This window comes from Suricata suricatta, chromosome 1 (assembly GCF_006229205.1).
Source record: "Suricata suricatta isolate VVHF042 chromosome 1, meerkat_22Aug2017_6uvM2_HiC, whole genome shotgun sequence".
Taxonomy (NCBI): domain Eukaryota; kingdom Metazoa; phylum Chordata; class Mammalia; order Carnivora; family Herpestidae; genus Suricata; species Suricata suricatta.
In genome coordinates, this window is record NC_043700.1 from 76,716,805 (window position 1) to 76,742,297 (window position 25,493).

Sequence of the window (25,493 nt, forward strand, 5' to 3'; positions counted from 1 at the left end):
AGCTCTTGGAAATCCGCTGTGCATGATTCTGGCCTGCAGTAAGAATTCAAAAACGTGGTCACTCTTGCTAAACTCAAAGAATGTGGAATCGAAGAAAACATTTTAAGGTACATGACCTTCTTTTGTTCTCCTCAGCTTTCTCTGCTTAGGACTGATGAGAAAAAACTATCCTACCAGCTACCATGCCGGGGTATGAGAGGAGGAAGAAATGGAATTCAGTAACATACAACGGGTACCTTCCAAATACTGCCAAATGCCTGACCTTTGCCAGCCAATCTAACATTCTTTGACTTTTCAAGCATGGTTCACAAATAGGGCCAAAGGCACCACAAAAGACTTCTGAAAATATAAGCATCCAAGTGGCTTTTAATATTAAAATACTTCATGAGATGATATATAAAATCATTATACAGGATACGTTTCACGAGTCTCTGCCTTTAAAAGTTTTCAACAACACGTCTGCAGCCAGTCCTGGGGACAGGGCTCCGCTGAGAACCTTTTTCTCCAGGAGAGGAATCTGTTCCCGGACTGCGGGATGACTCCTGAAATGGTCCAACACACTTTCCTGAATGAGGTTCCACATCCACACCTTCTGCTGCCTCTGTCGTTTGGCGGCCAGCTCCCCACTGGCGAGCATGAGGTCCCGGAATTCTTTCATTTTATCCCACATCTCAGTGATCCCCTCGCCACTTCTGGCAGAAATACGAATTACCTATTGAAAAGGGAAGAGCCCAAAAGCGTTTTACTTAAAATGAGAGAAAACGTTTTCATGAGGACTCTGATTTCTGCCAATCAGGTCTTAACGGTGTATGAAAATAGGCAAGTGAAACAGACATTTTATCACTGCGTTGAAGGGAATATACTGAGAAGCGGACTGAGGTCACTTGCTAGGATTACTAAATATATGCAGAAACAACACTCTCATTCAAGGTCAAAACCCTTAGCCCAAGGATTATTCTGACTCAGGACTGCTCAGAGGGTCTTCAGAGGCACCAGGGACGAGCTGCAAGAGGGTCACGAGGTTGAGGAGGGCAGGGCCGGGGGGATTTCCCTGAGGCCTCGGTGCTGGAACACGAAACTCAGTTGACAAAATAGCGGCACACCCATCCTCGGTCAGAGTTCCCGCACTCGGCAGGTACCAAGAGCTGAGCACCCAGCACCTGCGTACAGGACCCGCGCCCAACGCCATGTGACCACGGGAGACGGGGAGCTGGTGGGAAGACAGGTCATGGTTGCTCTCACTGCAGTGACTGTAGCTTATTCTTCAATAACCGTAGTGTCCTCCTCAGATAAAGCTGCCCACAGCATATTACTGTACTATTACAGAATTTTTTTTCTAATTGAAAATAGCACCCAACAAGCATAATGGGAAGGGACGCTATCACATCAAAAGCCTCTTCTCTCCTGCTCAAGTTCTAATATAGATAATCAAATCACTAATTGCTCCATAATCTTAAGAAGGGTTTCTTCCAGAATGGATTTGCTAGCACTTCCAAATGGCCCACGTCATCAAGCATTAAGCAATCTAATCTATCCCCTCACATCTAGTTTTTGACATCTAGTGGTTGAAGGATTATATTTAAAATCATGACTACACACTCTGGCTCTGTCATTTTTAAAATTGTAATCTCACATCCAAGCAAAGATTGATTATCTGTCTAGCTTGGGACTTCCATCCTCTCTTCTAATGGGCACAGTCCGCTCGGTGGAAAACGCAGAACGGAAGGCATGCTAACCTTTGGTCTCCAGACTTCGGAACGCCTGCGGAGTAATTTCAGCGCGCTCACGTACTCTGCCTGTATCCTTCGAGCTGGAACGATCAAGTCTCCATCAGATTTCGTGATAGCTACCAGATCTGCCATCTCAATTATGCCTCTTTTGATACCCTAAAGTGAAAAAGACAGCGACGAATCAGAAACACTTCCTTCAATTACAGCAAACAATGGGACAGTAGTCAATGCTAAGACTTTGAGAGGCACACACTTGATTAACTAACTCTTCCTCTACGTCTTCCCAAACCCTGGGTACCAGCAATCACAATACTCAACAGAAATTCCTCAAAACCACCAACTGTTGGGATTATAGAAGTCATCTATAATATCTCTTCCAAGTTTAGAGACTAACATGCTAAAATACATTCACAATTAGAGTAAATACATCACTGAGACGCCACATGAATGAGTGGCAGGAGACAATTCACACTGACTCACGATGGGTTCCATTTCTCATGAGCTAACACTGCAGGATGCAAAATCGTCCCATCATTAAGTGCTTAAAAAGAGACGGCACCAATCGCTAACATCTGCATTTCCATAAACAGAGTCTTTGAAGTTTTCCTTAATGTTTATAATTTTTTCTCCAATTTACATTTGAAGAAAAATAACCGGATAGTGAGCAACGCCTCAGCCTCCGTACCACAAACCCCCACACCACAGTAGTCTCTTCTGGCTGGAGCTGTCCACGTGTTGCATTCACTCCCATGTTGCGGGTAGAAAAATCTAAGCTGCACAGTTAGCTCGAGGTCATAAATTCTATTACTATAAGTGGAGATAAAACATAGAGACTCTGCCTTTGACTCGGGTACTTTAGCCAATATGAATGATGTTTCTTTCCCTAGATTAACAGCAACTTAATTTACAGAAACACAACACTGGAAGTTTGTACTTTCAGAGATGTATATTTTGTTTTGGGAGAAAAAAGTCAATATAATTACCTGCAGTTCATCTCCTCCTGCTGGTGGCAGCAGTAAAACAAACATGTCAACCATATCAGCAACAGCAAACTCCGACTGACCCACACCTGCAATGGTAAATCACAACTGTATGCTAAAATATTCATAGTACTTTGGCTTTCTCCACTACCTTGCCCATCATTTCCATTCCACTTCATTCACTTGTACTCATGATCCCACGTTACTCACCTGATCCCACGTTAAACTCCCCACCTTGGAAGAGTTTGTTAAACGCACTGCCTTCCCTATGAGCAAACTGTGACCCTTCCTGGCTCGCCCATTCGCTTATTCCCATCAATCTTTGTCTTGGCTGAATGGAGAACCTCCTTTCTCTCCTCCCCCTTGCAACTCTTTCCTGGCTTCTCTCTCATCAGAAAGCAGCTTGAGCAGTGTGGTTCTAACCCTACATCATGTCTTTCTTGCCTTCTCATCTTCCTGTGAGCCCTGCAACCACCCACCCACGGATCAGTCCAACGATCCGTGTTCTCCCCCCGTACGTGTGCTGGAGAAACGGCTTGAGAACAGGCGCCAGGGCAGGACCGTGGTGTCTAACATCTGCTACCTCCTGCTTACTGCCTGGTAAAAGCAATGCCCCTAAACGCCCTCAGTCAGCTGCCTTCCCGTTTCTCACCGTGGCTATCACAAACATTTACTGTGCCACAATCTCCCTGCAGGATGACGGCCATGACACCTACTTGGCGGTGAAATAAAGGCAAGAGCCACCTCAGCGTCTCCCTCTCCACCCTCCGCAGGTAAGTGGACCCGGACACCAGCTATGCTCACGGCCTCCTGTCCAGTCGCAGCGTGACGTACTGGCTGATGGTCAGCCTCTCTTTCCTTCCCACTTCCTCTGTGCCCTTGCCCTGCTTTTTCTATAACCTCCTTAGTCTACAGACTCTTATCCCTCAGCATCTCATAGCAATGGTGCTCATGTCTTTCTCACCTGAAAACTAAACAAAACAGGAAAAAAAATAGGACAAAAACTCACAACCTCTGCCAATTACCACCATATTTCTCATTTCTCTTTAGAGCTAAGTGTCTAGAAAAAAAAAATCAACCTATGCTCACTGGTCTTCATTTCATTACTTCACATTGATTTCAATCCACTTAAATCTGGCTTCCACATTGCCTGCTCCACTGAAACCTCTTGAGATTCTGTCTGTTGGGGTGACAGAGACTTCTGGCTGTCCATTCCATATGTATTCTTCCCTGTTTCCTTATCCCAATGTTGTTAGGAGCATCGACGTACCAGGTGAAAACCCATAGTCACCAGAACCCATTTCAGCTAGAGATGATTAATTAGTGAAAGCCAAAGTCACTAGATGGGGCTTCCAGGGAAGTTCTTGAAAGGGAGCTGACCCAGCTAGGAGGGGCCCACCCTTCCCCCACCTCCTATCTGGAACGTGGATGTGACAGAGCTTCATCTGTTGCCTTTTAGCCACGATGGGAACTAAGTGCTAAGAATGGAGAGCAGAGATGGAAGCCCAGGACACTGAGGGCACAGTACAACGACCAGGCCTGCTTGGGACTGCCTGCCTCCAGGCTTCTTCTGTTTACAAAACAATAAGCCACTTTCTGTTTGAGTCCCAGTTGTTTCAAGTCTCTGGGACAAGCAGCCAAATGCAACTTCCAGCTCCTGTACTTGGTTTTCCTGGTCCTCTACCTTGATTCTCCTACTACCACATGGGCAACTCTTCCTCCGTCCACCCTTAGGTGGGGTTTCTAGTCTCCAGCCCCATCTCTCTTCACCCCCAGCCTCCGCACTCTATGTGCTAAGTATCCTGAGCAAACTGCAGTTCTCTAAATGGGCTGTGTCCTCTCATTCTATTTCATTTTATTTAACTCCAATTTCTCTTTCAACACGGAGTTTAACTGTCACCTCCTCCTGGAAGTCTTCCACGATCCCTCAAACCCAAGTCAGACTGCGTCACAAACATTTATCACTAAGTAATAGTGATAATAGTCTCTCCACAAGAATGTGAATTTTTTGGGGTTTCTATTTTAGTATTTTCGTTGTGTATAACACACTGGGATATAAAGGGATATAAAGCAGTAAAACATGGCTCTGTATTAAAAAAGTACCCAGCTACATGAATTTTCTGGGCGAATATTGAAGACAAGGGAATTGTGCTTTAAATAAAATAGGTGTTTTGTTAAAGTATTGTTTCCAATGTTTACAGTTGTCATCTGGCACAACATACCGCCCTTGTATAACAGTTCTCCTGGTGCATGCCTTTTCCTTAAAGTAAGGATTATGGCCCATATTTTCATATCTCCTATGGAATCTGAGACACAGTCCCTCGTGTTAATTACACCTTTAGTAAATATATACTGAATGAACAAAATGGTATTCGCTGCCACTCATCTTTACATAACATTTGTTAGAATAGTATTTCATTGTCATGAAATGGAAAATCACACTCACCTACGGTTTCAATAAGAATGATGTCATATCCCCCTCCTTCACACAACAGAATAGCTTCATTTGTGGTCCTTGTCACACCTCCTAAAGTCCCTCTAGTAGGAGACGGCCTGATGTACGCATTCATATCCCTGGATAACTCAGTCATTCGGGTTTTATCACCTAAGAGTGATCCTAAAACACATTTACATTTTATAATCAAGGAACACCCATAAGGGCCAAGCATCAGTCAGCCAATGCCAGGGGAACTGCCTCATGACATGTCTCCCAAAATCTCAAAATTAATTTATATAATTGAGCTTTAGTGCAACATAGCATGTATGATGCCAAATTAATCTTTTTAACACTTCAAGCCCCTCAAAATTTATAACAGCTTTCCACTGACTAAAGGTTCAAGTCTAGATTCTTCAGCCTAACGCTAAAAGCCCTCAGAATGCAGCCCTACCGTCCCTATCCAATTCCAGCTTCCACTGGTCCCCAAATGAATCTACTTTTCCAGCCAAGATGGCTTCTTTACTGTCCTCTTAATATTGCTGTCTTTATGGTTTTCAACTGGGGACGATTATGACCCCAGAGGAAATCTGGCAATGTCTGGAGGTGTTTTTACTCATCACAACCGGGGGTAGGATGCTAGCGGCCCCTGGTGCGTAGCGGCCAAGGACATTGCTAAGCATCCTTCAAACTGTGTGCATACTCTCAGCTAAAGTTCTCAATGGGTGGGACCAAGAATTGCTGTCCACCTCTCTACTGCCCTAAAGCCCCTAAAGCCATCTCTATATTTTAGCATTAAACTCACAGTATGCAAACCAAACACTTCCACAAAGCGCCCTGTATTGACACTATAATGGCGTGTGTACGTGTCTGTTTCCCACATAAGATACAGAGCTCCGCAGGCCAAGAGGAATGTGTGTCATTCACCATCGTACAACACAGTACCTTCCTTGTCCAATGCCTCGCCTATAACAGACATGCAAATACCTGTTAAATGAATAGCTGCAATGTGAGAAGCCGGAATCATGAAGAGGGGTCGGGGGGAAAAACTCTCCTGAGTGTTCATATGGCATGCTTTATGTTTTTCTTAAATGATCCTTTGGGGAAATTACGTTTATTCATTGTATCTCTGGTGGGCTGTGAGTTAAACTCTGACTGTGTGACCCCGGATCAGTAACTGCTGAGCACTGTACGTGACATGCCACACTAAGTGCTGTCGGAGCAACAGCAGTCTATCACATGGTCACTCCAAGAGCTCTCTATTGAACCGAACATATAATCTTAACAGGTGACAAATTATAAAGAGCAATAAGATCTTCTTTTAAGCTTAAGAGATGTTACAATCATACAAGAAAAAAGGTAATGGACAGAAGGACCCATTTTCTGAACGGTGTAGGGGCTGAGGCTGCCGGGAGGAAACCACAGGAGGGAAGCGGGGCCCTGGCCTCAGGTGTGATAGGGAGCTCCAATTTGCTTTTGATGATCCTCAACTTCTGGCACCTGTTTTCCTAGTGCTCTAGCCAGGCCACTCCCGGAATACCCACAAGCTAAGGAGCCTAATGCCCCAAACTACCTCCCGCAGTCTATCCCCCTGCCCCCTAGAACTCCCTTCGTTCAGCGAGACCAATCTCCGCTAGAGGTTAGAAGTCACTGGACTGTGTGTATTCCCACTACATTGTAGCAGGGAGCCCTATGAGAAAAGAATCGGCAATACTCACCGCCACTAGTACAAGAAGAAGGGTCCACAGCTAGCACGGATAATTTGTGCCCTCTCTCGGTAAGCATTTTTCCAAAATATTCTATAAAGGTTGATTTTCCAGCACCAGGGGGCCCAGACAGTCCTACAATAGAGAGAATCCTTCTAATTTAAGAAATGAAATCAACTAAGTTCTATTCTAAGAGCAGATTACCTTCTATTTCTCCTAATTTATTAAAACCTTCATTAATGTATTTCATTGTAACAAAACCCCATTTATTTATCTAGTTCCTGACTCATAGGAATATAGGAAGAAAACAATCCTGAGCTCCGTATGTTCACCAAATTCACTTTATAAAATTACAAAATATGATTTGCTTTTTTACCATAACGTAGATCTTTTTGGACAAACTTAATTGCCCCTGTGGTTAATGTGCTGCATTTCCACAACATCTGCCCGCCTCTCACCATGAGCAGTAATGATTCCACCTGCCCCATGCTGCACTTTTATCTTCCCGTTGGGAAAACAACTCACTGCTCTAGAAATTCCCAGTGACTGAGAAAATAATTTTCTATTCATGAGAGATAATTTGTTTGATCTCACCCATCACTCAAAATATACCAGATAAACTGGATCCTGAAAAAATTAATTTGTCTTAAGACAGGCAGAAACCCCCCCTGCTTGGAGAGTTCATAGAGCATGGCAGGCAAGACCACACACTCCGGAGCCGGGTGGCCAGGTCCGGTTCTAGCTCTGCCTCTTATGAGCCGTGTCATCTTGGTGAAGCTACTTAACCATTCTTTATCACCTACTCTGCCGTCATGAAAAGCTCTCATTCCACCCAAACACATCTACATTGTTTTAAAATGCACAATTATATATATACCAAGCTTATTTACAACTATGTTCAAGAAATCGAGTGAATACCTAATATTTTAGACAGCAAATGAATCTGATCTCTCTTTAAAATACATTTTGGTATTGAGTTGGTTGTGCTTAGAGCCAAGCAACTCCCAGAAACTTTAACAAAAAATACCTGAGTGAGACTTGCCCATAGAAACTAATGAGATAGCTGAGAAGTAGAATTTTGCAATGTGATAATAATTATAGTTGATAGAAACACAAACGCAAGGCATTCACTTTAGACTATCAAGTAGAAGGAATACCAAGAGGGAGGAGTAACCCAGTATAAACTCCTTCGTGTGCATACTCTGTCCTGGGAGCCACAGCATGATTCTCGCCTAAAGAGAAATCTTACGTGATTCTCTTAAAATACCATGGTTCAAATGACCATGACAGTCCCCCCCCCCCAACATAATAGGACTAATGTTTGCAAAGAAAAGGCATTTAAAATCCAGCCCCAAATTCTGAAATGAAAAAAAAAGAATTCCCATTAGATTGCAAACTATTTAGACCTATTTCAAAAGACAAAATGTAGAAAAATATTTACTAAACAGAACTAAAGGCAAAAAAAAAAAAAAAGACTGACCCACTCGAAACGCCAGTGGTTTTCCTTTATTTATTTGTTCTTGTTCTCTGTGGTAGACCAGTACTTTCTGAAGAAGCACCTGGGCTAACTCTTTTTTCCTCTTGTGGGTTGATTCTATAAGAGTTATGGCCTCTGCTAAGCAGGCCCTGTGCCCCTGGATTAAACCGGTATAAAGTTTATCCACAAATCTTTGTTCTTTATCAGAAAGTTCTTCTGTGTGTTCCTTTAAAGTTGTTTGGACACATAATTGTCTCTTTAAACCATCTGACAGCAGCGTCCATTTTGCACAGTGGAGGCCGAGAGGAGGAACAGGCTGAGCACAAGGGGTTCCTGCTCCGAGAAGAGTCCTTGAGTGAAAGACGAGGTGGGAACGGCAACGTCGAAGAGGTGCTCTTAAAAAGCCTTTTAGCAAACGCCAGGGAGGATGTAGTAGTAGCCTGGGAATATTCATTTTGTTTGTAACGGCAGAAAACACTGGATGTTTTTTGGCTCAATGTGATTTGTGATTCCCTAGAAGAAAAAAACGTATTTTTGCCAGTTCAATATACAATTAAGATACTGAAGTTAGTACAACTGCAAGCTTAGTGGTTTCTCTATATTCTAAAACACACAGAAGCAGGCTTCTTGGCAGTACAAATGGGTGAAAGTTTCTCACCAAACATGAGAGAAGATCCCCCCAACCCTTGCCTACAGTTAACAACCAGAGTAGCCCCAAATTATGGAATTACTGTTCTACTGTGAAATACAATGTACACTACAATTTTCTTCTAAACAAAAAATAAATATACGAAAAACCCCTGTAGGGTAGAAATTCTATGCCATGTTTATTTTCTTCTGTCTACAGACTGTACAGCTTCCTCAGATCAAATATATCCTATTTTGAAACTCATTCATAAGGTTAAAAAAAATCCCTCTGATGCTGGCCTTTTACTCTTTCTCAACACACGCAAAGAAAGTGATTAGCAGTGCAGGCACCTGAGGTCTAAGTTTAGATATATGTATGTATTCAATAGGCTCACCCTGGAATACAGATATATTCAGAGAACTGCCTAACAGAAGCACACCATCAGCACCACCATGGGGGGCCTTCATGTGAAATGAACTGTGAGGCTTGTATGGTAACGAGATCAGTGATTCTCAAACCGAGGCCAGAACCGCCTGGCACTGACTAAAACTCGTACTCCCAGCCCCACGAATCAGAATCTCCGTAGAGAAATAATCTCACTGAAGTCTGAACCATTATGGAATTAGATGAGGACGCCTTACCTAGATTTACTGATACTCTCCACTCCAAACCGTATTCAGCAACGAAGGCTGACACAGTCCGTGGAGGGTCAAGAAAGTATGGAGGTTGGGAGCGTGGCCACTGAGTCCCTGCCACGTAAGCTCTAGTGATCCTGACCACTCTGTGCCTGAGCATCCCCTTGAGTTAGGAGAACAAGTAGGAGAACATGATGGCTTTGAGAATGAATTCAGTTAATTCATGTAAAAACTTGGAACAGTGCCTAGCATCGAGTAAGAGCTCACTAGCATTCGCTCTTATTATTATACCAATTTATAAAACTTTAGTAGAAGTTAGGTCACAGACCTAGCTTCCAGTGGCTAACTACAGTTTACATACAAATGATACATATGGCCTACCAGACTTGGGTTTATGATTATTTGAAAATTTTGGTTCTCAATTACCTCATAGCAGAATGAAATAAATTACTTTATTGCTCCGAAGTACCTCTCTAAATTGTATTTCAAGGCCAATCAGCAGGAAATCAATTTTACTAAATAACATTCTAACAGGAAAAAGAAGACATTTTAAGTTTTGGTTTTTTTATTGTTAGAACTGTAACTGCTTATCATTTTTCTATTTTGGGGGAAACAGGGAGACACTATGACTTCTGTTTGTACAAAATTGGTCTTATTCTAAAAGGACAGTTTATGGAAAACTGTGTAAAAAATGGTTCTAAAAAACAATTTAAAACATCCACTACCACCCTTCACACAAACATACAAAAAAGACATTTAAAACAAAAAAGTTCTGAGGAGGCTCTATTTTGGAAGCTCCCTGTAAGCACACTTCCCAACAATACCTCTGCTGTCACAACAGGCTGGGAGTTCATAGGGAAGAACTATTTTTATTCCACCACTGTTTCTAAGCATATGCCACTCTGCAGGTCCCATGCCAGGGTTAGGAATGATAGCGATGATAATGGCACTGTTGGTGATGACAATGAGATTTTACTGTGTTCCAGTCATTTTACTCTGACCTGCTATATTCGTTTCCTAGGGCTGCTGTAACAAATTACCACAAACTGGGTGGCTTAAAACAGCAGAAATGTATTTTCTCACTGTTCCAGAGGCGGAAGTCGGAGGTCCAAGTGCGAGCAGGCCTGCACTCCCTCTAGGGGAAGGCTGATCCCCGCCCCTCCCAGCTCTTGGGGCTCCGGGTGTTCCTTGGCTCACGGATGCACCACTGAGATCTCTGCCTCTGGCTTCACATGGCCTTCCTGTCTCTCCTCTGTGTGAAGATTTATCTCTGAATTGGGCCCACTCAGATAATCCAAGAGATCTCATCTCAAGATCCTTAATGTCATCTGCAAAACCCCTTTTTCCAAATAAAAGTCACAAGTTCACAACTTCCAGGGATTAGGACCTGGATATATCTTTTTGAAGGCCCCATTCAATCCATTACACCTTCTCAGGTAGACTGTCAGCTGCATTACCTTACCCTCAATGACATACTCTCAGCACTCCAAAGGCCCACAGAATAAATAACACCATGTCAAAAACAAAACAAACAAACAAACAAACAAACAAAAAACCCCCAAAACCCACGAAGTGCTGTGGGAACAGAGAAAATTATAGAAACTAACCGTCCTTGGGGAGTAGAAGGTTCGAGTCATGGAGAGTCAATGTCAGGGCTAAGTCTGAAATTTTAAAAAAGAACAAAACACTGGAGGAGGCAGGCTTTCCAGGCTGAGGACTTACTGTACAGAGTCACAGATGGAACTTGGTCCCTTCCCTGCCACCTCAGAGAAGACAGAGCGAGTCAGCGAGGTAGAAGCCTGGTGTCCATATGGAACTAGGAAGAGGAGACGAAGCTGGACCAGGATGCAAACCGAGGCCAAGGAACTAGATTGCGCCTTGTTGGCAGTGGAGAAACAACAGGATCTCTACAAAGGTTAGGGACATAATCCGCTCTGGTGTTTAGGAGATAACACCGGAACGGTGGTAAGAAGAGTAATTAGACCCTGGTAACATAAAGCCCCATTTAGGAAACCCTAGCAAGGACCCAAAAGGGATGATGAGGGCCTGGACTTAGGCAAGGCAGTAGGGGAAGGACAAGTCAGATTCTAGACCTTGCTTTCCACACTGGAATCCTCAAAGCTCACTGCAGAGGCTGGCATGCTGCAGCTGTTGAAAAGCAAACAATAAAGGCTGCTGACCTGAATTCATTTCCCACCTGCCTGTCACTCAAGAGTTTATAATCCATTTTCAAATACTTCATTCCATTTTCCCAGACAATCCTATGATGATATTTATTATTATTATTGTTTATTCTCACTTAACAAGGGAAGGAAAACAAGAATGAGTTAAGTAACTAAATTAGTCATAGCCAATGCGAGGGTCAGGATTCAAACTCAGATCTTTTGACTCTCTATGGCATTTTATCTTAATAAATTATTTTGGGATAAAGTAGAAGTCCTTTGACTAAAGGTATTAGTAACCCTGCCCTTCCCAAAGCAAGTTAAAAGCATTTTTTTTAAAGTATGCAGTGATAGTGGTGGTATTCGGAAGAACCAAAGCACAGCGAAAGAGGAAGTGCTGACCAGGATACATTCTTACTACCAGTCCTAGACCTATCTATCCTCCCATAGGAGAGACCTGTCTATGCAGTCTAAGAAAAAATTAAAAGTATTTAAAATATGCCCTTTAATGAACGAATCTTACCATGACTACTTCTTGTTACTCTATCAAGCTATGCTCAAAAAAGAGCAAAGTAATATGTTGAGAGCAGGAAGATTATAAAGCACTCATTCAAGAAACACTGAGCATTTACCATGTGTCATGCAATAGTCTAGCACTGGGGATACAACAATGATCAAAACAGAACAAAGTTCTTGCCCTCATAAAGCTAACACCCTAGTTAGAGAAGACAGATAACAGACATATAAATATGGAGGCCAGTATGGCTAGACGTTAATAAGGGGAAATATAGGAGAGAAGGCCAAAGAGGAACGAACATACAGCCACAGATAGGACTGGAAGAACTCTGAGAAGGGAAGTGACAGAACAAAGGAGAACCTGATGTGACTTCTGTTTTAAAAGGATCTGATGGGGATGCAAGAACAGAAATGGGAAGACCAGCTAAGAGATCAATGCAGTAATGCAGATGAGAAATGATGAGGACAGAGATCAGGTGAGGATGGTGTTAAATCAGATTCTGGATGAATTCTAAAGTACCTGCTAATGAATGACATGTAGGATGGGAGAGAAAGAGGACAGTCAAGGATGAGGCACAGGTCTTACCCTGAGCCACAGCAAAGATGGAGCTGCCCTTTAATGAACTGGAGAAGACTGCAGAAGGTCAGGCTTGCATTTAGTTTCCAATACGTTAAGGTTAAGATGCCTACTAAATATCCGAGTGGGATCCTGAGTAGGCAATGGTATTACTAGTCTCAGGAAGAGGTCAGAGCTGAAGTGTAAATTTGAGAATCATTAAGTGATTAGGTGTGATTCAAATCCATGAGACCAAAGAGGATTACCAAAAGAGTGACTGGAGATAAAGAGGTGTTGCACCATTTTTCATAGAATTTTACATACCAACACACACAGAGAAATACATATGTCAAAACATTAACTTCGTCTATACATAAGTGGTATTATAGTGCTAATATATTGTTTTTGGCTAGTCATATTTTTATGATTTTTTAAAAGAAGCATATGTTACTGTTGTAGGCAGAATAATGCTCGCCCCTCCCCCACAAGAGATGTTCCTGTCTTAACCCCTGGAACCTGTGAATATGTAATCTTACATCGCAAAAGGAATTAAAGTTGCAGATGAAATTAAGATTGCTCATCAGCTGACATTAAAATAAAATGATTATTCTGGATTGTCCAGGTGGACCCAATATAATTGCCAGTCCTTTAAAATAAAAGAGAGAGGAGGAAGAGCAAAATGGTGTCACTTGAGGAGGACTCAGCTCACCCTTGCTGAACCTCTAAGATGGAACAAAGATGCCTTGATTCTAGCCCCATAAAACCCATGTCAGACTTCTGACCCACAGAACCTAAGATGATCAATTTGTGTTGTTTTAAGCTACTAAGTGAGTAGTTATTTGTTATAGAAGCAAAAGAAAACTAATACAGTCGCTATGATTAAAAAAATCTTTTTTAAAGATGAAACAGAATTTGTATACTTTTAATAAGTATAATATAAATGTCTAATAACTATTCAGGATTTAATTTTTACCTTTGTCTGTATCTGTAACTTGTAACTTGCTTCCTTCTGCATTGAGATTTCTTCACAATGTGAGAATCAAACTTGATAAGTCCTTTATTTTTTAAAAATTTTTAATGTTTATTCATTATTTAGAGAGAGGGAGACAGAGCATGAGCTGGAGAGGAGCAGAGAGAGAGAGAGGGAGACAGAACTCAAAGCAGGGTCCAGGCTCCCAGCTGTCAGCACAGAGCCTGACGCAGGGCTTGAACTCACGAACCATGAGATCATGACCTGAGCTGAAGTTGGATGCTTAAGTGACTGAGCCACCCAGGCACCCCAGTAAGTTCTTAATTTAAAGTTACTACAACCAACAGCATTACATTCAATGTATACTTATATGTCAATTTCTAAATTAAGCATAAAATTAACATATATACTCAAAACCTCGTAAGAATTATGTACAAGGTGAAAAAAGTGATAATCATGTTTACCTATGCATCTGTGCAAAAGATTCTATCAGAATTCTCATATTAAGATATGAAGTTCAACATAATATTAAGATATGAAGTTCGACTCTGAAATAATGTGATATATGCGGGCAAGTAACCATTTTTGAGGATGGTGGCTTTAAAAAAAACAATCTATATGCTATAATAAAAATTAGATGTCTGGAATGCTTACCTTCCACTTTTTTGCTTGACAAAACTCCTACTCAGTTCAAATATCACCTCTTCTAGGACACATCTTCCTCCACCCTTCCCAGGCAGTCACCTGTTCTAGCTGCAGAGCCCCACAGCCTTTTATTCATCTTGTTTTCTAATTTATCTATTTACAGATCTCTCCCCACCAATTCTCATCCCTCAGCCCAGCCGATGATCCTCCCAGAGAAAAGACCATGTCTTATTCTTTGTTTCCTCAGAATTCAGCACAGTGCTAGGCATATGGTAATCTGTTATTTTTTTTAAGGTTTTAAAGGTCATAAGGATTCTCTACTTATGTTGATCTAATATGCTAGAAAGGAAAGTCTGAGTACCCCCTTAACCTGTGTGATCTGAGAATCTTTACTAAAAACATTCTACCTTCTAAGTTCCTTGTTTTGAATCAAGGTACCTATGACATCTAACTAAACTTCCCAAACAGAAAAACAGAAAGATAAATTTGTAAGGAATCAAAAACCAGTAATAAGAGCTTTACTATATGAAAATATGCTCACTTCTAATGATGCAAGCAAACAATATTCCCTAACTAAAGGAGATGAAGCTAAAAGTTGTCTAATAAATAGCAATATAGGTTGCTCTGACATTTAGAATAGTTCATTCTTACAATAATTTAATCGAAGTCTTTCTTAGAAAATCTAGGCCAACTATCTGACAAGCTTAAGGTTTATACTGCAGAGTTTGTCACAGTGTGGGATTGTGAAGTTCTCTGTCCTTTGCCAATACAAATCTTAACTGGCCTTTAAGTAAAAAGAAAGAATTAGGAAAAAGATGATATCGTTTTCCTCCATTCTTCTTCAAAAACCAAAAAGCTGTCTAGATGTATATAATTCAAGGTTTTTACATCTTCAAATCTCTCGCTGGGGGCTGATTTTCTTGGTGCCCCCAAACCTTCTGGACCATGTGAATGACAGAGCGGCAGCTGTTCCCTTTCACTGAACGTTTGTCATGTGAGACATTTCTGTACACATTTCCTCAGCTAAGCCTCACGACAGCGAACAAGGTTCTATTTTACAGGTGATGCTCAGTAAGGTCACACTGATTGACCAAGGCCTCACAATGAGCGGTAGAACTTGGGAAAAACTATGGATTTAAAAATCCAGATCTATGGGGCGCCTGGGTCACTTGGTGGGCTGTGTCCCACTCCTAATCTTGAATCAGAGGTCATGAACTCACAGTTCATGGGTCTGCGCCCTGTGTCAGGCTCTGTGCTAATGGCGATGGCATGGAGCCTGCTTGGGATTCTGTTTCTCCTTCTCTCTGCCCCTCTCCCACTTGTGCTTGCTTGCGTGCTCTCTGTCTCTCAAGATGAATAAATTTAAAAAATAATAATAATAAAAAATCCAGATTCATATGAAGAGAAGTGGTGTCATGTCACATCAAGGGAACACCAAATAGCCCTTTACACTTAAATACGGAATGATTATGGCAGACTGTTTATCTTCATTTTCTTTTTTTGCTTAGGCCAAGATGAAAAATTAGTTTACATTTTCTGTGCAAACCTTACCAGCAGGAGATCCCAGTAGTATATTAGGTGATGGAATAAACCAAATTTGCACCATTTTTAAATGTTTTTCATTCCACAAAGAATTCACACCTGATAACGAAGTATATAGCATACTTACACCCATTAGTTTAACCAGTCAACCAGATTTTAAAGAAGTCCATAATTTCTTTTAGAGCCAATGTAACTCAGTCTTGTCTGAACAACCCTCCAACCCTGTAGCCTCTAGGGTAACAAAATTATGGGTAGGAAGAAAGACTTCTTTTCCGCTCACGTAACTGAGTATTCTTCTCCTGCTGTCTTAAGGAAAGAAATTTTAAAACTTGGCCAATAATCATATCAAACTGTTTCAATGAATTTTCATGATTGCTGAGAATCACTGGAGGTCTCATCCTACAATTTTAAGCTGAGTACTACCAAAATACAAGGGAAATTTTGCAACATTTACAACATTCAATAAGATCTCTCAAAGCACTGCCATTCATAATAAACCAGAATGTTAATTTGTTAATATATAATGAAAAACATCAAGTGGGCAAAAATACTAAAATGAGTTGGTAAGTGAACTCCCTCCCAAGCAAAAGGTTCACATGGACAGCAGCATATTAAGAATCACACTTGTTTTCCTCCAATATCTCTTTAATATCTACTCCTGCCCCCTCCAACTCCCACATTACTAGAATAGCTTTCAAGATTTGATCACAGTCCATAGGAAGAAACACACTTACCTCAGTCAACACATAGGGATACAGCTGTCATGAAAGTTTCACAAAACATTTTTTACTGCTAGTACATGAGATGCACTCTACTGTTATCTTTTCTATTGTTTTTTTTTTTTTTTTAACGCAGATTGCAACCTACCACAGGCACAACCTTAAGTCTGAAAAACCCTGATTTACTACAGCTCCCTTTAGGATCTTATTATCCCTTATCATCATAAAATGCAAATCCATTTTACTCCTCTGCTTAAAATACTTAAAAAGTTCCCTCTGCCTTATCCGTAAAAAAATAAATAAATAAACTAAACAAAAAGTTTTTCTGTGATTCAGCCATTCATTTATTCAGCAACTATTTGCTGAGAACCTATGTATGCCGGCACTGTGCATATATGTATGGCATATACCCACTGGTGTGTGGGTCCAACAGAGCTACTGACATCAAGGTTTACAGTCCAGCTAAGACAGTTCTTACGTAAAGATTTCATACTCTAGGAGTGCTCTTATCTGCCTCTCCAACTTAACTCATTCCCCTCCTCCACTTTTACCACATGGCTACAACTAACTAATCTGCACACAGGTCCGAGAATAAACACTCTTCTACATCTTGGCCATTGTCCATGATGTTCCTTCTCATCGGAATCCCTTTCCTTTAATTATCTCACAAATTCCTCTTCAGGAATCAACCCAAGTGCCTCCTCTATACACAGTTCTCTGCCCCTTTCTACGCCCCTTCAGTTGTCACTCCTGTCTCTCGTCATCATATGCAGGTTACAGCCCTCGATTATAATGCTGATCACATTGTTTTAAGTTGTTAGTCTTGCCTAGACTATGAGTTATCGTTGTACCCACAGCATCTTTTATTGCTCACAGAATAAATGAACATGTAGTATAATATTCTTTGGGTCAATAACTCCATTATGTTGATTACTCAATTGATCAGTGTTTGAAAACACATTTTTCTAGATTTTACAGTAAATATATATTTATTTAAGGACTTTCTTTTTAAAGTCTTATTTCAATATATGGATGTTTTCCTTCATTAAAAATCTGCTCTGCAGCAGCCAGTCTGACTTGGGATATTTGTTTTGAAACTGATCCAATGAATATTCTCAATTTCAATGACTACTCTGGCTGGAAAAAGCATATAGGATATCCAAGATCAATACATTAGGTCAATATCTGCAGCACAACACAGTTCACACAGGCTGTGCAGCGTTACACCATGTATGTCCATTTCTCAATGCGAATCATTTTTGATTAGAAGATCAACAGTCAGGTGCCATTAATCAGTTTACCATCGCCCACCATCCCCCACAGAAGACTTTACATTCTCCTTTTCAAATAATCTCAGGAGGTTTTGGTAGAGCAGAATGGCTTTTTAGACAAGCACCTTTTAAATAGGTCATTGTTAGAGAAGAATAATACTGAACACGGATACGGGACTCCCAGTGAAGACTCAGATTTCCCAATTTCCACTTTTAGGTTTCAATCTGTTTGGGAAATCTCTACTTCTCTAAATTTCATCACCACTAAACGTTTTCCTTCATTGCTACTACCCACGTTCAAATCCAAACTGGTCTTAGGGAGCCCTACATATGATCTATGTATGAAGGACCCACATGTCCTCATACACGACTATATGAGGCAACAGTCAGCTAAGGGACAAATGTTTCAAGCATTCGCCAGTCCTTCCCATGCCAAATACAGGTTTTCTTTAGTCTTCAAATATCTCAAGATGATATTTACATTTCTTATGATTATATAACTTTTCATATTTGTTTTGCCTCAAACGGAATACAGCCCTAAAAATAACCGAATTGTTCCCTTTTTGGAATTCTTATTACCTTGAACACAAAACAATATCGTTTACTAATAAAAGAATATTTGTGAGGAACCTGAGTGGCTCAGTCAGTTAAGCATCCAACTCCTGATTCAGCTCAGATCATGATATCATGGTTCCTGAGGTCAAGCCCCAGTTAGGCTCTGCAATGACCATGAAGAGCCTGCATGGGGGATTCTCTCTCTCTCCCTCTCTCTCTGTGCCTCCCCCACGCTCTAATAAACTTTAAAAACATAAATAAATAGAAAATACTGTTGGACATTGCAGATGATGCAAAAAGGATTTAGAATCTTCACAGGCCTCCAGGAAAGTTGATTTTCTACCAACTTGGAAAAGCTGTAATGATCTATTTGTTTTCCTATGTATATGTACTAGGGCACAACTCTTAAGAAAGATAAAAAATTTTATGCCATTTTTGCTTGGGTGGTCTTTCATTTGCTAATGAGAAATGTAAATTATTTGAATAAATATGTCTCTTGGAAGGGACTTAGCCCTGACTTTCCAGAGTACTTGACAAAGTCTACTCTGTGACTTTCAGTATGAACCCTACCCTTTACATCCTGGATTATATTCCGTAAGAGTTTTAATTTCACTCTTTGATAGTAGCTACACTAGACTATCGTGCCTTTCTCCAATCCATCCTCTGGTGGACCACTCCCCAGGTTTGGCATCGGCAAGGGACCAGCAACCTCACCAAAACCTCCTTCCAGTGCCACAACAGTAAGCTCTCAAACCTGCCTAAAATGATGTAAAATTTAAAACACTGCTTACAGACCGACCCTTCCCTTTGAATCCATCTTGCCGAAGCCTGCCTGTCAGCACATATCCCGCATTCCCGGTATCACCCAATTCAATAATCCCTTTTTCCTTCCCCCACCCCAAATCCTCCAGGGGGCGCCCCTGACGCTGGGGTGTGCCTCCCCCAGCAGCCGGAGGACGAAGCCCAGCCCGGACTTCAGACGCCGCGCGCAACTCCTACCCCACACTCACCCTCCTGAAGCCACGGAAGTGCAGCCCTGCCCCGCCCCTTCCGCCGGGCAGGGTCGCCCCGCCCCGCGCTGGCCGCTGCGCGCAGGCGCAACCCCATTGCCCGACGCGCGGAACCCAGAGGACGGCCCGGCCGGACTGCGGCGCGGGGCGGGGCTAGAGTCCCGGCGGACGTGGCCGCGGAATTCCGGCGTGTATTTGGGAACGTGTGCGTTAAGGCCTTCAGGCCTGCGTCTGGGTGGGGAGGTCGGCTGGGCGCCGGGAAACTGCCGGTGAAGAGGGATGGCGTGGTTTAGGGCTCTCGGGTAGCTCTTCTTCAGGTCCTTATCGGATCGTTCGCTTCCAAAGCTGGACAGTAACATTCATACGCTCCCGCCCTTGGCGCTTTGAGTAGTCGGGAGACGGAGCCAGTCCAGCCCCGGGCGCCCGCGGCGTGCAACGGCCCGCGAGCGCAGACCGCTTCCTCAAGAAACTTCAAATGTGGGATACAGGGCGAGTCGGGGGCATCAAGAAGACTCCAAACTCCGCAAAGCAATTTTCAGCCTATTGGAATAAACGTTCAACCGAAATATTTAAGTATCTAAGCCATGGCGTAGTTTTTTCTCTTAAAAGTTACCAATTCGTATTGATTAACATTTTAACTTGTCCTAAAAGTAAGGACCCGCGCTCACTGCCCTCGGAAAGTCACCTCAGGGAAAGGCTCCCGGCTGAAACGGAGATGGAAAGGAACATGCTTAATACTTGGTACCTCACTGCGGGGTCGGAATGGTAACTAATTTTTTTAAAACCTGTTGGATTCTGTAATAACTAGTAAGTCCCGAGTTTTACCTGCGTTCTAGAATTTTTAGGGAAAACAAGTCTCCCAAATGTATGCTGTGATGTAGAGTATCGATAGGCAATCAATAGCAAGGTTCAAATTACGGTAAATAGAGACGGTCATAACTGAGGACCATGTTATAATTAGTATCTGGAGCCAACACCCCAGTCTCCCCGTATGATATGCATAATTGAATGCATTTGTGAGAGGTTAGGCCTTTCTCAACTTCTTGATATGCGTTCATTCTTGTTCAACATAGAACAATAAAAAAAAAATGGATTGGTTTTCCTTAGTTTCTTCATTATTCTTCAGACTAAAAGACCACCACTTTTACCCCAGAGAAATTGTAATTGATCTAAGTATAGTCCATTACAGAAAAAGAAACCTAAGTCTGAATGAAGTAGAGGGTCTGGTGGCAAACATGGAAGTCAGATCAGGTTTCACGTCTCAGCTCCTGAACACACTGAATACAATGTGAATACAACCTGGCAGAGGTGACTTGGGGTTATCCATCTGTACAATTTTTTTTTTTTGATAAGTTAAATTTAATGGGAATTCTGTTTGCATTACCTAAGGAAATGAAGACTTTGTTAATTTAAAAATGATTTTTAATCCCTACCTGGTTGTTATTCGACAAACTTAAACACTTTAGTTCATTTCTTTTTGTTTTTCTTTCTTCCTCTCTCCCCCACCCCCATTCCAGGTGTTTCCTAAACTGTTCTATGAACACTAGTCCTTTACAAAATGTTAATAGATGCTTCATGGAAAAAATTTCTAGCATCATTACTGCGGAAAACACAAACCTGTTGCTGTGAGGTTATTTAAATCTCCGTAGCATTCTTGAGAAAAAATGTTTAGCCTGAATCTGTGAGTAACATTCAGATAAATTCAGTGTGATTTATTTGGACTTTTCAGTAAGGTCAAAGCACAGAAGAAAAAAAAAAAAAAGGACTGATCTGCATTTAGGGCAACTGAACTGGATAGGATTATGGATTTTCTTTTTTAAGTTTTAGAATTTTGTGGACAATTGAGAAAAGTTGAATCTGGAAGCAAAATAGATCTATTGTTGACTTAAATTTCTTAGGTATGATAAATTGTGTTTGTTGTTATAAGAATGGTTTTGTTCTTCGGAGATACATGCTCAAGTATTTAGGGGAGAGATCATATCTGGGAACTTTCAGAGAGTCCAGGCCAAAAAAAATAAAAGGTGTATATGTAAAGAGAAAACATGGCACTGTGTTAATTGTGGTTCTAGCTGAATAGTATACAAGTGTTCTTTAAACTTTTCTACAGGTTTAAAAATTTTTTTAATTAAAAACTGGGGGGCGGGGGCTCTAGCGTGTTTCAGTCGGTTGAGCGTCCAACTTCAACTTTGGCTCAGGCCATGATCTCACGGTTTGGTTCATTAGTTCAGGTTGCCCATGGGTCTAACTGCTGTCCGTGCAGACCCCGCTTAGGATCCTCTGTCCCTCTCTCTCTCTCTCTGCCCCAACCCCGCTTGCTTTCTCTCCTCTCTCTCTCAAAATAAATAAAAAAACATTAAAAATATTAAAAGTTAGGGAAGAAATTGTAGCTAGCAGTTACTAGCTTTTACTTTTTTTACAAGCAGTTTTTTTTAAAATAAAATGTGCTGGTAATGCTTATTTATAGGAAAATACAGAATTCATTTATATACTAGTTTTTGTACAATTTGACCTTAAGAAATGGTGTGCATGTCTAAGAACCATAGGAAATCACTTGAGAAATGACCCCATTCTCAAAGGCGTGATATTGAATCCACTGAGACCTGTTTACCAGAGTAACGTTCGTGTATATCATCCTAAGATTCCTGCTCTATGCTGTGTATATTGCATTAGAATTTTAACAATACTGATGAATTCTTACAATCTGTGGATAGTTTTTCAAATGTTTGCTCATTCCTACAAATATTTCTGTACTGTTATGTGCCCATGCAGTGCACCAGGTTCTAGAGATAAAGCTATCGTCAGTAATGTACAGATAAAGCTCCTGCCCACGCACAGCTCACTTTTGGGGAGCAAGAAAGATCGCAGAGAGAATGAACCTTGGGGTTCAGGTTAGTGTTGAGGAGAAGAACTACTTCCAGTAGTTCCGGTGACTTCCGGTGCTTTGACAAAACCTCAGATGGGAGGCCTTCTGTCCAAGTGTCTGCAGTTTCATATTGTTGAAGCATTTGCTGTACTTCCTGGGGGTTGCGACTCTAGAAGTTTGATCTGGCCAAACCAAGAAAGAAGGCACAGGCAGATTTCTACAAAAATTATGATTACATGAAAGGTTTTGAGGAGATGAGGAGGACGGGTGTCTTTCAGAGGGCAAAGTGATTTTGGAATGTAAAGAATTCCTTTGGGTTGAGTTCCATGGAAGTTTGCCACTGCCCTGTGTTCCTGAACTATGAAACATGAATATTGGATTATGGATGGAATAGTTTATCTAATAAATAACAAATACTATGGACGGTAAAAAAAAAAAAAAAGAAAACAGTAAACAAGCAAATATGTATCAAATGATAAGGGCTATGTAGAATAATAAAGTAGGGCCAGAGATTTGGGGATACCAGGTAAGGGTGGGGCAAATACTACTTTCTATAGGGCGAACCAAGAAGACCTCACTGAGAAGATGACCTTGGAGTAGAGAGGTGAAGGAAGTGAAGGAGTGGGCTGTGGAGAGCTAAGGAAAGTGGGGATTGAGAAAGGGCGGCAGGCTTAGCATATTTCAAGAATAGTAAGGTGATCAGAGTGAATTAATGATAAAAAACAAGAGGGGGAGTTGTAGGAGATGAGGTCGGAGAGGTAGCCAAGGCCAGATTATGTAATCTGCTTTCAGAGGTGTTTTAGCTTCCTTTTTAGAGTTACCCCGGAAGCACTTGTTGTAGTACTAGAACATAGTAACCACTAGCTGTTATTGTATTCATTTTCTATTGCTGTGATAAGAAATTACCACAAACTTAGTGGTTTAAAAAAAGTCAGATTTATTATCCTACAGTTCTGTAAATCTGAAGTCCAACACAGGTGCCACTGGGGTAAAAATCAAGATATCACCTGACTGCATTCCCTTCTGGACAGAATCCTCTCTAAGGAAAGATCTGTTGCTTTGCCTTTTCCTGATTCCAGAGGCCACTTATACTCCTTGCCTTGTGGACTATTTTAGTCTTCAAAGTCATTGACATTGGTCAAAGACTCTCCACTCTTAAGGATTCTTGTGATTAAGTTGGACCCACCCAGGTAATTCAGGATAATCTCTCCATCTCAAGGTTCTTAACCCTAATCACATCTGCAAAAGCCTTTTATCCTTCTAATATTCACAGATTCTGGTAATCTCAGTGTGAACATCTATGGGAGAGGCATTCTTCCTACCACAGTCCATCTTCTGATCCCCATAGATTCAGGTCTGTTCACATGCAAAATCTGTTCACCCCCTCCCTAAGTTCCCCCACATTCTTAACACATCACAGCATTTAATCTAAATTTCAAAAATCCCAAACCACATCTAAATTATGTATAGGTGAGGCTCTGAGTATAATCCCATCCTGGGCAAAATCCCTTTCCATCTATAGACCTGAGAAACTAGAAAACAAGATGTCTGTTCCCAAAACACAATGGAAGAGGAGGCACAGGAGAGCAGTTGCAGCCACTCCCATTCAGAAAGGGAGAAAATGGAAGGGAAAAAGTAGTCACTAGTACCAAATAATTTCAAAGACCAATCAGGCAGTTCCATTAAGTTTCTTTTTTTTTATTTATAATTTATTATCAAGTTGGTTTCCACATAACACCCAGTGCTCTTCCCCACAAGTGCCCCTCTCCATGACCATCACCCCCCTTCCCATTACCCCCTCCCTCTTCCACCCTCAGTTTGTTTTCAGCATTCAAGTTTCAAGCCAATGACTAATCTGTGGTTCTTGCTTGGTTTGGCTCTCTGGGCTCACAGCTCCACTCTCTGAGCACTGGGAATTAGTCTGGACATCTTTGATGGACTATTGTTTTGCCCCTCAATAAGCGTCTTTATCTTTAGATTTAGTATTGTTCTTTTACTAATCTTCATTTAGTAGTGGTTCTTTAGCTCTTAAGTTTCTCCATTAGCCCCAGTCAAGAGGTTAATTACCATTCCCCAAATACACAATCAGTCCTTGAGGAACTCACCATTTTAAGGAACTGTATTGTACATCATTTCATGGTAAATGCAAATATACCATCTAATTTCTCTCAGATGGAAAAGAGTGCACTCCCGTTTTTATATACAGATCACATTTTCTTTATAGGTAGTTAATTTATTTTAAAACTACTGATTGCTAAAAAAGGCTAAACTAAAAATAAAATTATTAACTTCTTTCAGGCCTAAGAGTTCCTATATTATGCCTTATTTTATGGGATAGGCAATGTTTTACAACTTCTAAGGTCATCATTCTTGCCCTTTAAGGACACTGGAAACTCCTTTCTGCCTCCCAGCAGGTGGCAGCAAATCAATATTCCATAAGGTGTGGTAAAATTCTTATAATCTTCTTGTCCTAGTAAATGTTCTGGATGGTGCAGACTGTGGCTTCTCCTGGCTAGAAGAGTAAAAAGACTATTGTCACCCAATGGTAGGAATTTAGATCAATTTATAAACTACTTGGGAGAGTGTATTTAATTTATGTGACTAAATTTTATTATATTGTTATATTAATATTGTTCTTCATTGCTTGTCTCTCACAGAACCAAAAGTCCATTTGTAAGCAATTTTTGCTCAAATAACAATAATGCTCATATGTTATCTCCATAGATAAATAAATAACTCTCCATAGCCATTATGTGGCTAATATCCATCAACACAACACAGCATTTCAAAAGGTATGGGATAAAGTATTCTTAGGAAAAATGTATGCTTTTTTAATTGCTTTATTAAAAAAGAATAGTTAATCAATGATCTAAGTCAAGGTCAGTGAAATGGTCCTTGGGCCAAATTTGGGGCAGAGCCTGCTTTTGTACACCCTGCAAAGCTCTAAAAACCTAATTTAAAAATAGAGGCAAATTACCAGTATCTGAAATGAAAGGTCACTAAAGAGCCTACAGACTTTAAAACACTGGAAGTGTTTTGTCCCCTAGAGGCAGTTGTGGTCATCACGCGTGGTGACATCACTCGAGGGGAGGCT

The 25,493-nt window shown here is 41.2% G+C and overlaps 1 protein-coding gene and 1 long non-coding RNA gene across 7 annotated transcripts; one reads left to right on the forward strand and one right to left on the reverse strand.

Annotated features, from left to right (window-relative positions):
- Positions 1-346: 346 nt before the first annotated feature.
- Positions 347-19,560, reverse strand: MMAA (metabolism of cobalamin associated A). Of its 5 annotated transcripts, none has more exons than XM_029940568.1 (7): positions 19,537-19,560; positions 8,331-8,840; positions 6,863-6,985; positions 5,157-5,327; positions 2,714-2,799; positions 1,737-1,886; positions 347-712 (listed from the first exon to the last, which is right to left on the reverse strand). In XM_029940568.1, exons 2-7 carry the CDS (start codon positions 8,779-8,781, stop codon positions 422-424), a joined length of 1,272 nt encoding a protein of 423 aa, XP_029796428.1. In that variant the 5' UTR covers positions 8,782-8,840; positions 19,537-19,560; the 3' UTR covers positions 347-421. The 5 variants fall into 5 exon arrangements, with proteins under 5 accessions (XP_029796428.1, XP_029796402.1, XP_029796420.1 ...); XM_029940542.1 differs by lacking the exon at positions 19,537-19,560 and adding an exon at positions 14,449-14,607; XM_029940560.1 differs by lacking the exon at positions 19,537-19,560 and adding an exon at positions 13,798-13,893.
- Positions 2,390-4,889, forward strand: LOC115292512. Of its 2 annotated transcripts, none has more exons than XR_003909024.1 (3): positions 2,390-2,807; positions 3,406-3,483; positions 4,170-4,889. It is a non-coding gene; the product is annotated as an uncharacterized LOC115292512 (long non-coding RNA). The 2 variants fall into 2 exon arrangements; XR_003909025.1 differs by lacking the exon at positions 2,390-2,807 and adding an exon at positions 3,139-3,310.
- Positions 19,561-25,493: the final 5,933 nt, after the last annotated feature.

What these genes read in the sequence shown, in the direction of transcription:
- MMAA (XM_029940568.1), bottom strand. Translation starts at nt 8,781, where the DNA reads ATGAATATTCCCAGGCTACTACTACATCCTCCCTGGCGTTTGCTAAAA. An exon ending in CATTCTTATTGAAACCGTAG is followed by an intron (nt 2,800 to 5,156) that starts GTGAGTGTGATT and finishes TTACCATTGCAG; the next exon opens with GTGTGGGTCAGTCGGAGTTT. An exon ending in CAGGAGGAGATGAACTGCAG is followed by an intron (nt 1,887 to 2,713) that starts GTAATTATATTG and finishes TTTTCACTTTAG; the next exon opens with GGTATCAAAAGAGGCATAAT.